The 16,833-nt window shown below is 42.6% G+C and overlaps 1 protein-coding gene across 2 annotated transcripts in view; it reads right to left on the minus strand.

Annotated features, from left to right (window-relative positions):
* The window catches only part of FANCI (FA complementation group I), an 82,641-nt gene that overhangs the window by 1,198 nt on the left and 64,610 nt on the right, over positions 1-16,833 (minus strand). For both annotated transcript variants that reach the window (XM_025391535.1, XM_025391536.1), the window contains 13 exons: positions 16,419-16,585; positions 15,998-16,083; positions 14,857-14,973; positions 12,417-12,468; positions 11,060-11,187; positions 10,893-10,961; positions 10,604-10,697; positions 10,105-10,292; positions 8,449-8,502; positions 8,308-8,367; positions 3,037-3,105; positions 1,227-1,322; positions 547-654 (listed from right to left, as the gene is read on the minus strand). In XM_025391535.1, coding sequence (XP_025247320.1) covers positions 547-654; positions 1,227-1,322; positions 3,037-3,105; positions 8,308-8,367; positions 8,449-8,502; positions 10,105-10,292; positions 10,604-10,697; positions 10,893-10,961; positions 11,060-11,187; positions 12,417-12,468; positions 14,857-14,973; positions 15,998-16,083; positions 16,419-16,585 — 1,288 coding nt within the window. The remainder of the gene's footprint in view (positions 1-546; positions 655-1,226; positions 1,323-3,036; positions 3,106-8,307; positions 8,368-8,448; positions 8,503-10,104; positions 10,293-10,603; positions 10,698-10,892; positions 10,962-11,059; positions 11,188-12,416; positions 12,469-14,856; positions 14,974-15,997; positions 16,084-16,418; positions 16,586-16,833) is intronic.

Here is a 16,833-nt window from a genome sequence, read left to right on the forward strand (position 1 = left end):
ATCCTAAGGTGAAAATTTTAGGTGCTAGAAGTAAGGAAACATTTGGTTCTGTTTCAAAGATGATGCAGGGATGGGGATGTGGCACTGTCACTGGTAAGAGTAAAGAGAGAGGAACAAACCACAAGGGAAAAGGATAAGACACTGGCATGAATTGAAGAAAGAAGCCTTAACCCAAACTAATGAGTGGCCTTTGAATGAGGGCATGACTTGAGAAGTAAACTAGTTTCTGAGCCAGACTGCTACAGCTGGTCATCATCCAGTAGTCTAAAGGATAACAGGAAGAGGACCCACAGCAGGACACTGTTTTGTTACCACCTGTTTCCTGGAAGTGTTTACCAAAAATGTATGCAAGTTGGGGCAACTTCATTGGTCCAAAGTTTACAGCCCTTCTGAGAGTCCTTGACTCTCATCTTTGCCAGATCACCTTTTAGCCCTTTCCCAGTCTGTTGCCCTTCCACTAATCTGTGACTGCTCCCAGATAGGCTGCTAACCAGCTAGGGAGAGTGGCTGGGATTCGCTGGGCTCCAGCAAGAAGCCAGCACTGACCTCTTCATTTTCGTCTTCGCCATCCTCTCGAAGAACCATGTCTAGGATGTTTCCTTTGATCTTGAAGTCTCGTGAGGTGCTGAGCTTCATGTGCTGCATCAGGTTCACCTGTGACAGGATTGTAAGCATGGGACATCTCCCTACTCATAGGTCCTGCCAGAACAGCTTAAGCTATTTTTAGTGCACCTCTGAGAAACCTTTCCGTTTCTACCTAAAGAAAGCACACACCCACACTTCCTTCTGTATGCTGGGGTTCAGATCATCAGATCAGGAACAGCAAAGAGGCTGAGTGTGGTGGCTCATGCCTGTAATCCCAGCACTTTGGGAGGCTGAGGTGGGAGGATCACTTCAGGCCAGGAGTTTGAGACCAGCCTGGGCAATACAGACCCCATCTCTACAAAAACAAACAAACCCAGAAAATTAGTAGGTGTGGTGGCATATGTCTGTAGTCCCAGCTACGCTGGAGGCTAAGGCCGAAAGATCACTTGAACCTGCACTCCAGCCTGGGTGACAGAATGAGACACCATCTCAAAAAAAAAAGGGCGGTGTCGGGGGGGGGGATGGCAAACACACAAATGGCCTAGAGTCTTTTTTCCTCTATTGTAGTTGTGCTGCTTTAGTTTGCTAGATCTGTCAAGAAGGTAAATGGGAATGGAAGGACATAATAAGAGAATGTTTACCTTGGACCTCTTAGAAAGGTGGATGAGAAATTTTTCATACTGTTCAATGGCAAAGATAAGGTTAGGGATTGGCTTGGTTTCCCGAAGAACTCTGGCCTAAGGGCAAAGAACATAAGACAAATTTCAGGTTGAACAGTTTTTGAAGTTTTCCTCTGAAGCTGTCACTTACAAAACTGTGTATGGCTTTGGGGGAAAAGTTTGTTTTCCAATCAAATGCAGTTTTACTTATATACCAGTAATCTAAAATTTTTGACAGTTCAATCTGGAAGGACCCAAATGCCAGTAGAGATAATTGCACTGATCCTCTCCATTTAAAATTCCGGTATTTGTTGTTATCTAGAGACTGGCTGAGGAGAGCAGGATCATTTGCAGAAATTTAGTTGCTTTTCTAACTTGAAATTCTTAAGCCTATTCTGACCCTAGCTCTATTTCCTTGTTCTGGTTTGGATACGAGTTTTCACTGCTGGGATTATATATCTTTCCCCCTAACTTGAATTGTAATTTGTAGGTCCTTATACATTTTTTTGTGTGTGTATATGTATATCTGTGTGTGTATATATATATTTATATATTTTTTTAACCCATGAGGATACTGTACACTTTTTTTAATTTTTATTTTTTTTGTGATGGAGTCTCACTCTGTCGCCCAGGCTGGAGTGCAGTGGCCGGATCTCAGCTCACTGCAAGCTCTGCCTCCTGGGTTCACGCCATTCTCCTGCCTCAGCCTCCCAAGTAGCTGGGACTACAGGCGCCCACCACCTCGCCTGGCTAGTTTTTTGTATTTTTTAGTAGAGACGGGATTTCACTGTGTTAGCCAGGATGGTCTCGATCTCCTGACCTCGTGATCCACCCGTCTCGGCCTCCCAAAGTGCTGGGATTACAGGCTTGAGCCACTGCGCCCGGCCCACATTTTTTTTTTTAACATTATCTTGGAGCTAAATCCAGAGAGCCGAACATTTAGATGTTTATTTTTTTCATATCTCTCCAGCATAAATATACTATAACCTATTTAGCCAGTCCTCTATTAATGGATATCTTTGTTTCTAATATTTTACTTTTATGAATAATGTTGTGAGGACCATCCTGTACACAGGCCTGTATATCCTAAAAGTGAAACTGTTACATCAGAATGTATGTTTATCTTCTGAGATTCAGTAGTCATTGCTAAGCCTCTGGAGAGGCTGTACTAATTTTCACCTTTGCCAGCAATGTACTAAGTGCCTCCTTTCCTGTACCCCCGCTGACTCTTACACATCTTTTAGGGAGCACCTTTTGCATTCACCAACTTTACCTAAAAATAATTTCTCCCAATTGAGTATCACAAGTTATTTTACTATTTCTATTTCAACTCAAGGTTTTCTGATGCTTCCTGAATAAAATGTTTTTGGTTCAGAGGAAAAATAAGATGCTCCATCTGATCATAAAATCCCTGATTTGAGAAGCAGTCATGTATATAATACACACACATACACACACACACTTTTTGGTAACAGCTTTATAGAGCTATATGCCATACAATTCACTCACAATGTACTTTTAAGTATTTTCAGAGTTGTGCAACCATCACCAGTCAATTCTAAAACATTTTCATCACCCCCAAAAGAGATTCCATACCCTGTTTAGCTGTCACCCCAGTTTCCCCATCTCGAGCTACTACTAATCTAGTTTGCCTTTTTAGATTTATTTATTCTGGGCATTTCATGAAAATAGAATCATACAACATGTGGTCTTTTTGTCACTGGCTTCTTTCGCTTAATGTTTTCAGGGTTCACTAACAACCATATTTTAATGGTCACTGTCAGCAGCTTACCATGGCAGTGGCAATGGTGGCAGGTTTCTCCTTTTTCTCTCCTGTATAGTTCAGGCTCTTACTCTTATTCTAAAGAAACAGAAACACATTCTCTTATTCCTGATGATTTTTCTGTAGAGCTAGCATGCTAGTGGTAATTTTTTTTTTTCTTTTTCTTTTTGAGATGGAGTCTTGCTGTCATCCAGGCTGGTGTGCAGTGGTGCGATGTTGACTCACTGTAACCTCCGCCTCCCAAGTTAAGCGATTCTTGTGCTCCAGCTTCCCGAGTAGCTGGGACTACAGGCACGCGCCACCACACTCAGCTAATTTTTGTATTTTTAGTAGAGACGGGGTTTCGCCATGTTGGCCAGGCTGGTTTCGAACTCCTGGCCTCACGTGATCTGCCCACCTCAGCCTCCCAAAGTGCTGGGATTACAGGCCTGAGCCACCACGCCCACCAGCTAGTGGCAATTTTCTTAGAAGGTATTACACAGGGTATGAAAGCCAAGTCTGGAATAGGATTATCTGTGTGACAGATGTTAGAAGATAGGGAAAAAATGTGATGCTTTGTAATCCTCAGATATTTTTCTTTTTTAATTGTTGGGAGGTTTACAATCTGTTGTTCTTAGAGCTGGCACGTGGAAGTTGAAGGCGGGACTATTACTGCACTGGGTCAGCCAAGGGGCTGGTGAAGTACTAAAGAGTGGTTAAAATGGGGACTGTCAAGGTGGTAGCAGGAATAGGCATTTCTATTTCTATTTTAGCCAGTGGACTAAAAGGATTCCATAAAGGAGAGGAAGCTGAGGAGGCTGCTGCAGGGCCCTGCAGTCTTCCCACTTAAAAGCAATCACCAGATATATTTTATTTTCGTTACTCAGCAAAGCCAAAACTAGATACATTATATGTGCAATGGGTTATCATGCTCAAGAAGGGTTTAAAGGGTCACAGAACACTTCCCTGTGTTGTAAATTATTGGGTAATAAAGAGCTCCTGGAGAGGGATGAAGAACTAATAAAAGGAACCAAAAGGTATAGGATTCTGATAATATCAAGACTTGAGTCAGGAGAGACGGGAGAAAAACCTACCCAAATGTAAGGTACAGAAATGTAGGAAGCTTTTTACCTCAAGGGGAGTTCTAAACCTTCTTAGGAAGGGAATATACCATACTCCACGAGGACAAGAGAATTAAAGAAACAGACCTGAAAATAAGAGAAGCTCTGCAACTGGAGCCATGAGAGAAACAGGTTTGTTCCACATGTCATGTTCTGGAAAATGAACTGTAGACATTCCAGAGGGGCTGGTATGTAGGAATCTGTTTTTGGCCCTGGAAGGCAGGGTAGAGGATGGTAGAGGGTGAAGCCCTATTAAGTCGGGGGCAAGGAAGCAGTCACAGATCGACCTCACTGACCAAGTGGGAAGTGAACCATCTTCCCAGAGGTTGTGTCCAAGATGGGACCCCGTTCAACTCCTTAGATCAACCCTGTTCCCTGCCCATTGCAACTGATCCAGGCAGGACTAAAATTAGAGCCAGAAGAGAAGCATCTTTTTTTTTTTGAGATGGAGTTTCACCCTGTCGCCCAGGCTGGAGTACAATGGTGTGATCTTGGCTCACTGCAACCTCTGCCTCCTAGGTTCAAGCGATTCTCCTGCCTCAGCTTCCTGAGTAGCTGGGATTACAGGCACGTACTACCACGCCCCGCTTTTTTTTTTTTTTTTTTTTTGAGACAGAGTCATGCTCTGTTGCCCAGGCTAGAGTGCAGTGGCATGATCTTTTCTCACTGCAACCTCCACCTCCTGGGTTCAAGTAATTCTGCCTCAGCCTCCCGAGTAGCTGGGATTACAGGTGCCTGCCACCATGCCCAGCTAATTTTTGTATTTTTTTAGTAGAGATGGGGTTTCACCATGTTGGCCAGGCTAGTCTCCAACTCCTGACCTTGTGATCCACCTGCCTCAGCCTCCCAAAGTGCTGGGATTACAGGTGTGAGCCACCGTGCCCGGCTATTTTTTGTATCTTTAGTAGAGATGGGGTTTTGCCATGTTGGCCAGGCTGGTCTCGAACTCTGGACCTCGTGATTCTCCCACCTCAGCCTCCCAAAGTGCTAGGATTACAGGCATGAGCCAGGCACCCAGCCCTTGAGAAGCATCTTTTAAAGGTATACAGTTCTAGGCAGAATGTTAAGAGTTGGAGCAATGGTTTTCGTTGCTTTCTTCCCATTGAGATCTAAGGAACTGGGGAAATGAAGAGGGGGCTACAAGAGAATAACAGTTCACTGAGAGATGCGGAAAATGCAATCCCCATTTCTAGATAAGGGTTGGAGTTAATGGAACCATGCATGGGCTCTTGCCCAGGGGTATTCATTAAGTACATCTCACAAAAACAGAAAAATGTAAAATGTTTGCCTGCAGATCAGCTGACTTGTCAGTAAGGCTTTCAATCAAATATGGATGGAGGAGGAGGAATGCCCAGGGAGGAAATGAAACTGATTACTGTGTAATGAGGGGAAAATAATAGTCTAGGAAGTAGTAGTGATTCCCAGAAGAAAATGCTTGAGAATGGGGTCAGAAACACGAAAATCCAAAACCTTGCAACATTTTACATGTCAACAAGTATCAGGTATGACTCTAGAGCAATGGTTGGCTAATTAAAGCCCATAGTATAAATCTGGCCCACGGCCTGTTTTTGACAAGAAAATTTCATTAGAACATAGCCATGCTCGTTTATTTGTATGTTGTCTATGGCTGCTTTTTATGTTCTAATAGTAGAGTAGGTGTGATAGAGACTGTATGACCCACATTTACTATCTGGCCCTTTACAGAGAAAGTGTGCCAATTCCTGCTATCGAGTCTAACTAGCTGGGTTCAAGTCTCAGATCTGCCTTTTACTCATGGTCTGTTCTTGGGCATTCTGATTAACCTTTCTAATCTTTTCTCATCATGCATATGGGGATAACTACTAATCAAAACCTATAGCTAGGATGAATGAGATGATGTATGAAGAGAGCTTAACACATCAGACACAAGGTAGAGGTTCTCTAAGTATTACCTGTTCTAATAAAATGATTAGACAATGTGACTTTTGAATCACAACAAGGGTAGTAAATAGGATCTAACAGCAGTATTTCCCAGACTGTACTCTATGGAACATTATTCTGCCAAATAGTAGTAACATTTGTTATTTTTTAAAAAATGTTCTTGAATAGGTCTGAAAACTACTAATGAACATACTGTTGGAACTCTCAGCATTGTTTTTATTTTTCTTGATACAGGGTCTCACTCTGTTGCCCTGGAGTACAGTGGCATGATCATGGCTCACTGCAGCCTTCAAGTCCTGGGCTCAAGTGATCTTCCTGCCTCAGCCTCCCAAGTAGCTGGGACTATAGGCAAATACCTGGCTAAATTTTAAATTTTTTGTAGAGATGGGGTCTCACTATGTTACCCAGGCTGGTCTTGAACTCCTGGCCTCAAGTGATCTTCTTACCTCCATTAACCACCATGGCTGGTCTCAGCACCTTTAATATGCAAATAGACACCATGAATCTCTAAGATGAGAGATACGGTATGAGCATCTCTCCCTGAATTCCTTTTTTTGAGGACTGTCTCAGTCTATATAGGATATTTTGTGAAATGTGGCTTTATAGGTAACCTTAAGACTTGGAGATGAGGAAACTCAAAACCCAAATACGGTAATGGACAGATATATATCCAACAGATTTGTTTGACGAATGGCACCCACATGAAAATTTACAAGCATGAGGTTTGAGAAAGCATTCCTGCAAGCATTTGGGTGAGATAAAAGGAGAGGACCAGAAGTAATAGCTTTATGACAGTTGACTACTGGCTGGATGGCTGGATATAGAAAATGGATGATGATGCATTCCTGACCCAGATCACAAAACTGATACAAAGACAAGGTGACAGGGAGTCTCAGCTATCAGTCCATTACTAAGAACTCCTTCAGCTAAACCCAGATGACAGCCCACTTGATGGCTGATTCTTTTTTTTTTTTTTTTTTGAGATGGAGTTTTGCTTTTGTTGCTAGGCTGGAGTGCAATGGCGCGATCTTTGCTCACTGTAATCTCCGCCCTCCAGGTTCAAGCGATTCTCCTGCCTCAGCCTCCCAAGTAGCTGGGATTACAGGTGCCCACCACCATGCTCAGCTAATTTTTTGTATTTTTATTAGAGATGGGGTTTCACCAGATTGGCCAGGCTGGTCTCGAAGTCCTGACCTCAGGTGATCCACCCGCCTTAACCTCCCAAAGTGCTGGAATTACAGGCGTAAGCCACCGTGCCCAGCCGATTGCTGATTCTTAAAGGGAGGGGAAGAGGCACCCTGAATACACATACTGAGGCAAGTTACCGATAAAATGATATTGTGCCTGTAAGTGATGCAGAGGCAGAAAACAAGTGAAGCATCACTATCAAAGTGGTCACAATCCATTGCTTTAATAATTGGTTCTAGAATCTTGGTTGAGATTGACACTTAGTGGACCCATTCTCTTTGATTCCTCAAAGATCAGTAACAGCCCTGTGATACATTTACTGCATGACTAAGTGGCCTTAGGAGACAGTAGATCTCTCGTTTCTTCCTCTTTCCAACCAGGGGTGATTCTGTCCCTTAAGGACAACTGGCAATTTCTGGAGACATTTTTGGCTGTTACAACTAGGGGGCTGCTATTGGCATCCGGTAGGTGGAGGCCAGGGATGCTGCTCAACATCCCAAAATGCACAGAACAGGTCCCACAGCAAAGAATTATCTAGCCCAACATGTCAATAGTGGTGAGGTTAAAAAACTCTGGTTTAAGCAAACAGTAAAGGAGATTCAAGTACTGCCGGAATCTGATGGTATTTAGGGCCAAATGACACCTACAAAGCCCACGTCCTTCCACTTCCCTGAAAGTGCCCTCACTGCACTGCCATCTCCTCACAGCCCTTCTTCATGTGCTTGCTGCTACTCTGCTCACACTCCCAGAGGATGCCTCATGGCATGGACTTTCAGTCACCCAGGAATAAACCAAGTCCATGAGCCCAAGCATGCTTTTTCCTTCCTTGCTCCAAATGCAAACATATATGCTTCCTTTCTCCAAATTAAGTGAAACAGTTTTCTTTACATAAATAAAGATCTCCTTGCTCCAAAGCCCTCAAGCCTTGACTTGGTCTCTGATGGGTGCCTCCAGCTTGTGGTAAGCAGGGGAAAAAGTTTATATATGCTCAGTTCAGGTGATCAATTGTCCCCTGGGCATGTAAGAAATCCTTTCTTGAAGACCTATTGGGTACTGCCTCTGAATCACTTACCTGTACATAAGAAATGAAAGAATAACACACAGGGGTCAGATGAGAACCAGACAGCTTCACCTGCAACAAGGGAAAAGGAAACCAATGTAACCAGCAATAAAGGTGCTTCCCCCATTCCTAGGAAAGACATTCTCAACTCACCAGCTTTTCCATATTTTTTGGAATTCCTCCAGAGCTCTGACACACCTGGAGATACTAATAAAAAAAGATTACTAGATTTAGCAGACTATCCTATGAAGCTACAAGTGACTGCTGTAGTGAGCTTATGGAGTGTGACTCATCATTCTGACTGAAGAGGGAAAAGAAAAATTCACAGAGAAGCCAAGACACAAGGCTTCCTTATTCCTCTCCTCCAGAGCTCCTAAGCTTCCCAAACAATAGGTAATGAAGGGTTTGTTTCTGACTTGCTCATTTCTTTAAAAATTCCTCAGGTTGATAGTCCCTGTATATAAAACCCAACAACTTTGCTGTTTTTCCTTTTAAAGATGCCAAGAAAGAGAAGAGGCTCTCGGTGTTTCCACTACACAGCTTAGCCACATGTAGCTAGAGCTGCACATTCTGAGAGAGCCACACTGCTGTGATGCAGGGTGGTCCACATCTTTCTTGGGTTATCTGTGCCTTTCTAAGTATTTAATATGGATCGTTGCTAGAAACACAAACAGTAAGCGCAGGGTACGCCTTGTATTTTTATAAAAAACAATTGTCTTCCCCACCTTAGTACTTGATCTATAAGGCATTTAACACCTACATGTTAAAGGAATGAAAAAAGGAATAAACATCTCTTTAGTGTCCAGACTGGTTAGAAATGGTATAATTTCTATGCATTATGGGCTCAGATTTAATTCTAGGATCGTTTTAGATTAAACCTTAGAAGGTATTTAAAAGAGGCATTCATTCTCAATCAGGTGCCACATACATGCCAAGGAATTAAAGGCCTCCAAAAGCAGATTTTTATTTTATTTTTTTAATTTTTGAGATGGGGTCTCTGTTGCCAAGGCTGGAGTGCAGTGGCACGATCTCAGCTCACTGTGCAACCTCCACCTCCCGAGTTCAAGTGATTCTCCTGCCTCAGCCTCCTGAGTAGCTGGGATTACAGGTGCCCGCCACCACGCCCAGCTAATTTTTGTATTTTTAGTAGAGACGAGGTTTCACCATGTTGGCCAGGCTGGTCTTGAACTCCTGACTTCAGGTGATCCACCCGCCTCAGCCTCCCAAAGTGCTGGGATTATAGGCATGAGCCACCATGTCTGACCCAAAAGCAGATCAGAATTATAAACTCTTTTTCCGGCCGGGCGCGGTGGCTCAAGCCTGTAATCCCAGCACTTTGGGAGGCCGAGGCGGGCGGATCACGAGGTCAGGAGATCGAGACCATCCTGGCTAACATGGTGAAACCCCGTCTCTACTAAAAATACAAAAAAAAAACTAGCCGGGCGTGGTGGCGGGCGCCTGTAGTCCCAGCTACTCGGAGGCTGAGGCAGGAGAATGGCCTGAACCTGGGAGGCGGAGCTTGCAGTGAGCCGAGATCGCGCCACTGCACTCCAGCCTGGGTGACACAGCGTGAGACTCCGTCTCAAAAAAAAAAAAAAATAAAAAAAAAAAATAAACTCTTTTTCCCTGGCTTGTGGAGATGCCTGCCACGTACTGACCAAACTGAAATGAAACCATGACCTGCCAAGATGGAGGCAAACGCTCTCTTGTTTAGGGACATTCTGCAGCAGTGGGCTACTGCCCCAGCCTCATCTCCTGGCTCACTGGGGTAGAATGGTGGGGGTGAATCTGCTTGTTTCAAATACTTACATATCTGACAAGTGCTGTAAGTGTGGTGTACATTTTGCACAAGTCCTTTAACAAGGTGTCCACACAGCTGCCTGATGGCAGAGCTGTCTGCACCAGCTCATGGAAAAATGTAAGCAGAGTTCCCAGTTGCATGACGATGGCTTTCTCGACAGGCTGATTTGGCAGAGTTGTCTGAGAAGAGGCCTCTTCTAAAGAAAAATAAAATTGGCACATTCAAACCCAACTTCATTTTCTAGTTAAGAGTAAAGGAGATTTAGAAATTGATTACTACTAACTAAAAAGTCTTTATGGAAAAATGAACATTCAATATGCAGAGTGAATTAATAATTGTACTGTGATAAGACATACGATCTTCTACTTCTTTCATCACATAGGAAAAAATCTAGCTTAAAAGCAAATAAGAAATTTAGCTCAGGGGCTCCATTTTTATGCACTAGCCCAGTATGAATTTTGACCTTGCTCATGTCAATTCCTGGAATCCCAGTTGAACTTATCTTACCTGATACAGTTTCTTGGCTCACTTGTCCCTTAAGCTTGGTGATTAGCCAGTCCACTTCTTCTAGAACCTTCTCGGCCTGACTCAGAACAAGTAACTGAAAGAAAAGAATGCCTGGTGTGATTCACTACACACAGCTGTCGGGGTAATATAATAACTGTGGTCACCTGGCCACCTACAGGTGGGTTACAGGTCTCAGGACACAAGCCACTATAGGACACAAGTCACTTCACATAGAGTAGAATGGAAGGAATGACAAAGCTATTCTCCATGGCTCAGGTACAACACTTACACAGATAGTGGGGGCAGCCGTTCTCAAATTCACTATTGCAAAGTGGTTTGTTTTCTCCACCTCTACATCCTGGGGAAAAAAAGAGAGGTGAGACCTAATGACAGTAAGGTTGTTCCCTTGACCCCCATCCCCACACAGGGTATTGTACTGAAGGCTCATTATAGTACCTGGTCTATATCTCCCAGATGCCCATGGATATCCTGGGACAAGTCACGCAGCAGAATGACAGGACTCTTATACAAAACATGCAGGCTGAAGAGCAAGTTCATCAAGCTCTTGCAAAACAAGGCATCCTCTAGGAATAGGAAGAAAAGCAAATTAAAAGGTAAGTTATGGCCAGGCATGGTGGCTCACGCCTGTCATCCCAGCACCTTGGGAAGCCAAGGCAGGTGGATCACCTGAGGTCAGGAGTTCGAGACCAGCCTGACCAACATGGAGACACCCCATCTCTACTAAAAACACAGAATTCGCTGGGCGTGGTGGCGCATGCCTGTAATCCCAGCTACTTGGGAGGCTGAGGCAGAAGAATTGCTTGAACCCAGGAGGCAGAGGCTGTGGTGAGCCAAGATTGTGCCATTGCATTCCAGCCTGGGCAACAAGAGCAAAACTCTGTCTCAAAAAAAAAAAAAAAAAGAAAGAAAGAAAGAAAGGGAAAAAAAAGGTAAGTTATAACCCAGTCAGGTCCCTCAGGTATGTGTACAGGGTATGTGGGGTGGAGTGCCTAACCAGAACAGGAAGTAACTTGTCATGTCCCAGGCACAACATCCCAGTGTTACACATACTACAGCCAAGCAGTTAGTCTGCAATGATGCCTCTTTATCCATGTGCCCAAAGAAGGCAGACATTTCCCATCATTAGTCATGATTACTGTGTAACTCGCATCCAGATCAAGTACATTACGAGTATTTTAGGGACTCCCTCCTAACTTGCCCCACCAAGGAAACTGCTATTCTGACTTCTAACATCTCAGATGAATTTTGTCTAATTTTGAACTTCATCTAAATGGAATTCTACAGTAAGTACCCTTTTTTTCTATCTGGCTTCTTTTGTCTTACAGTACGTTTGTGAGATCCTCTCCAAGTTGTGTGTACATGTAGTTTGTTCATGCTCATTTGCTCTATAGGATTCCACTGTGTGAATATATCATAATTCTTTTATCCTTTCTACTGCTGATGAACACTTAGGTTTGTTTTCACCTATTAAAATAGTGCTGCTAAGAGGACTCTTCCACATTTTTCTGTTGTGGCTGGAATTGTTGAGTCATGGGCATATATTTAATTTTAGTAGATATTGCTGAACAGCTTTCCAGAGTGGTTATACCAATTTATACCTCCACCCCCAGTGAATGAAAGGCCCAACTACTCTACATTCTTGCCAACACTTAGACTTGGTATTAGGTGTCTGTTTCATTTTGACCACTCTGGTGAATGTGTAATGAATGGGGAATACCTTTTCTTTTCCCAATGCCATTGGAGGATAGTGATTTTATATAAAGCCTTTAGGAAAACATGGCAGGAAACTTACCCCGGCTGTTTTCCTTGCAAATCTTTGATGTCCAGGATAACATCTGCACAAACTAAATTAGAGATCATTCAGATATTAAAGAAACATGCCAGAGATAGACCTAGGTGTTGTCAGAAGAGTTCTAGACCTTTCCCTGTCTAAGCAAATCAGCTGCTAAAATATGTTCTTAGATCTCAAGTGGTAATATATGACGAAGGGCATAAAAATAAGTCCAAAATTCTAAGAATTATGAGAATAATATATAATTTAATTCTCAATGTCTATGTCCTTATTGAGGGCCAAAAGTTTTGGGGTCCTTACACCTGAACTTCCTCTGCTTCTACCATAGTGGTCTAGGGCTAAAGCACCCTCTTTTCTTTCCCGTGCACCCAGACTCTCCGCTTGAGAATATTAGGTTATCAGAAAGGTGTGGGAAAGAGAAATCCTGGCTATAAGAACAGTAGAATTAGCATTTAGAAGCCGAAAGAACAAAGGAGGTTAGAAGAGAGAAGGGCAGAAAAAAGAGAAATAAAAGAGTCAAGAAACCAGACAGAATTTTCTTAGCTAAGTGAAGGAGACTTAAGGTCTTTAGATAGCAAGGGTCTGCATCACCAGACACACAGTCACCTTTCTGCTTCAGCAGTTCTTTCAGCTACAAAGGCACTGAAATGCGGTTATACTTAAGTGTAAATGACTAACAAGAATGCAGTTTTGATCTGTTGAGAAAAAAGGTAAATTAAGAGGCTAACTGAAAGCTCTCTACAAACTGATATTAAAAGATCTTCAGAATACTATGTTCAATGAAATAAGCAGGATGTACAAGTTTTCCTGTGAAGAGGGGTAGGATTGGGAATAAAACTCTGTATTTACTTGGAGAGGAATAAAGAAGGTTGAAGGACACAAAAAAACTAAAGGTGTTTACTTACTGGGGAGAGGAGGAACTAAACAGATGGAGGACATGGGTGGGGGAGACCATTCACCATAAATCTCTTGATAATCTCTGGTTTTCAAATCACAGGACTTTATTACCAATTCAAAATTAAATGGAAAAATTTTTGGCCGGGCACAGTGGCTCACGCCTGTAATCCCAGCACTTTGGGAGGCCGAGGCAGGTGGATCACGAGGTCAGCAGATCCAGATCATCCTGGCTAACACGGTGAAACCCCGTCTCTACTAAAAATATAAAAAATTAGCCGGGCGTGGTGGCGGGCACCTGTAGTCCCAGCTACTCAGGAGGCTGAGGCAGGAGAATGGCAAGAACCCAGGAGGCGGAGCTTGCAGTGAGCCCAGACTGCGCCACTGCACTCCAGCCTGGGTGACAGAGCAAGACTCCATCTCAAAAAAAAAAAAAAAAAAAAAATTTAAAGAGACTACCTGAAGTTAAGGGAGAAGGGGTAGGTGGTAAAACATTTAAAAATCTAAAAGTTTAAAGTTTAAGACAGAAACATTTTTTAATTTTCCTATAAATTTTAGCCTTTCTAAATCCATTTATTTTCTCTCAAATTTCCCCCTGCCCCAATTATCTATTTCCTTCCCAGTCCTTTACTCTTTGCAGCAAAAACAGCAGTATGAAATAATGATGCTGAAAGCAAAGTGGGGGTGAGCTGTTTGGAACTGGGATGAAGTAACAAAAGGGACTTTCTTTGGGCAAACCTGGAAGTAGGACGACAGGAAACAGCTCTGCTTTCTAGTGCCAAACACCTTCATACTCAGAAGGCTACAAGTCTTCTGAGGCAAGGGCTCACATAAAGAGGAGTATACAGCAGGGCTTCATTGTCTTTCTCAAGCCCAGGATGTAGATGTGGTAGGAGCACACAGTCCTGGGCTCCGGTAGGTACTCTATCATCCTACAGGAAAATTACTCCTGAATGGAACAGACCCCCAACATGCTGTCCTTCTCTTATTCTTGTGTGTGTGAACGCTCATGTGGGTGCACACTTACACATATATACATACAACCTATCTCTGCAGAGGTGTTTCTGCTTTGGGGATATAGTTACACTTTCTGAATTAATCATCTTTGGTTGAATTTCCTCCAAATTCAGTACCAGGTAATTGTGCTGAGAAAGTCAGCTGCTGAATGTCAACTGCCTTCTTCATAATTAACAGACTTTCTTCTTAGAAAAGGGGAAACATCAAGAGTGGCAAAGAACACAGGTTTAAGAAGGTTGAAGGCACCAAAGATCACACAGGATTCTTTCCGTGGTGTTTCACTCTACCCGGAACAAACAAAACAAAAGCAGTATGTCCTTGCCCCATATGGCTGCATATAAGTATGTTGTGGTAGACATATTACGTAGGAAAGAATATATCTTACAGGTCTTATATTAACTCAGGTGTATAATTTAACATATTATGTAAAATAAGTTCAACTTCAAGAGGACATTTAGATATACACTTTTATGATGCAATAATCTTTGCCTTCTAAGGAATGCTAAATGGAATTGAGTGATACTAGTACCTGAGGAGAGGAGGGCTCCAGTAGCTTGGACAAACTGGTAAGAACAGTGACTAGCAGGAGGGCTTCTTTGCTATTAAAATCTTCCTCTTGGCTGCTAAGTAAATTCAACAAGGACCTCTGAGAAAGGAAGGCACACACAGCAAGCAAGGTTAGCAGACACAATCCTATCAGGAAGAAGAGGCATCTAGTCAGAGACTCCTAAGACTAGGACACAAAGAATTAAAAGCTACCAAAATTCCAAGAGGATAAAATCTGAAAATAATCCTGAATTGAGCAGTAGTTTCCTAAGCTGTTTTTGACCATAAACCTCTCTGAGAATTCTCCTGAAAACTGGCTCTTTCTGTTCCAACCCCATGCTAAATGTAGATAAGGAACTATGTACCCAATTTCTGGTGGCTCACAGCTCCCTGGAGCCTATCCATTGATCTCAGGCTTAGACCAGGCACCAAACCCAGCGTTCCTTATATACCTTCCCTGTTACCTGAAATAACTATGTATTTGATTATTTGTCAGTGTCTTTCTACTATAATGTAAGCTCCATAAGGATAGGAATATTTTGTTTCTTTTATTCCCTGCTATATCCCCAGCACCTAGAACTGTTTCTGGCACATGGTAGGAACTTCAAAATTACTTGTTAAATAAAAAAGTCCTGTGATAGAACATCCTGATATTTTGACAACTATTGGTTAGAAACTAACAAGCTATGCAGTGAGCTGAGATCCGGCCACTGCACTCCAGCCTGGGCGACAGAGCCAGACTCCGTCTCAAAAAAAAAAAAAAGAAAAAAAAAAGAAACTAACAAGCTATATTGTCCAGTCTTTACGGAGTCTATCAGACCAAGCCAAATTATACCACAGACTCAGAAACAAAAACAGACTCTATACCTTGAAGATTCCTTTCTGTTTACATCAACTCAAACAGTGGTCCTTGGAGGTAATGAGTATTGCAGGTTGGGTGGCTAAATACACATCCTCACTATACATTATCTTCCATTCTGAGAGCTATGTCCTGTGGCTTGGATGACCCAGAAAAAATTCATTTCCTACTTGGTCACTGTCTGCCCATTCTTACCAGCTGCCCCTGCTAACAGTTCCTTTGCAAACCCCTCAGGCCGCTACAGCAGCTTCGCGAGGCTTCTCACCTGAAATTGCCGGATCTGGAATGCTGTTCTCTGAGTGACACTGACGTCTGCGTCTTCTCTCTCTTCTCCTTCCTTATCTGTGACATCTATGAATGAAAAAGAAACTCTATCTTCTTTGATGTAAACTCATGCTTCTTGGCCTTTTAATAGCTAAAATTTTTGAAAGCCAAAAAAAGTCTAAAGGCAGAGTTAAATTTATTTCTAAAATTTTGTGATTTCTTAATACTATATTCCATTTTCCAGTCACTCTTTGTGGTTGAATATAATCCAGTAGGTGCCAATCCTGAATCCACTAGATGTCACTCCTTAGCAACATTAGGACTGTTCTCAAGTGTCTTCTGGTAGATTAACAAATGGAATTAAGGGGCTGAGTTAAGGAGAAACCTAAATCAAGTCAATTTATTGATACTGCAATGCTCACCCAGAGCTCTGAGAAACTGCTGAATCTTGGGCTGATAGAACTGTTGCACAGCACTGAATATTTTCTGTAAACCCTCCAAGCACAGCAGTGAGATGCTCTTTCCTTTCTCTTTCTTTCCCGACTCTTCCACTGAAGTAGGAATTGAAGTGTATCTCCATAGCAAGACTCTGAAGCAGGGTAAAGTGGTTTTGTTTTTAAAGACAGGTTCACCAAGATAAAATTACATACAGTAAAATTCATACCCTGTAGGTGAACAGTTCTAGAATTTTAAAACAACTTATATGGTTGTGTAATCTCCCCACAATCAAGGTATTTCTATCACTCTAAAAGTTCCCTTATGCTCACTGATAGTCTATGCTCTCCTCCCATTTCCAAGCAACTACTGATCTAATTTCTGTCCCTATGGTTTTACTTT

The sequence above is a fragment of the Theropithecus gelada genome, chromosome 7b (genome assembly GCF_003255815.1).
Source record: "Theropithecus gelada isolate Dixy chromosome 7b, Tgel_1.0, whole genome shotgun sequence".
NCBI classification, from domain to species: domain Eukaryota; kingdom Metazoa; phylum Chordata; class Mammalia; order Primates; family Cercopithecidae; genus Theropithecus; species Theropithecus gelada.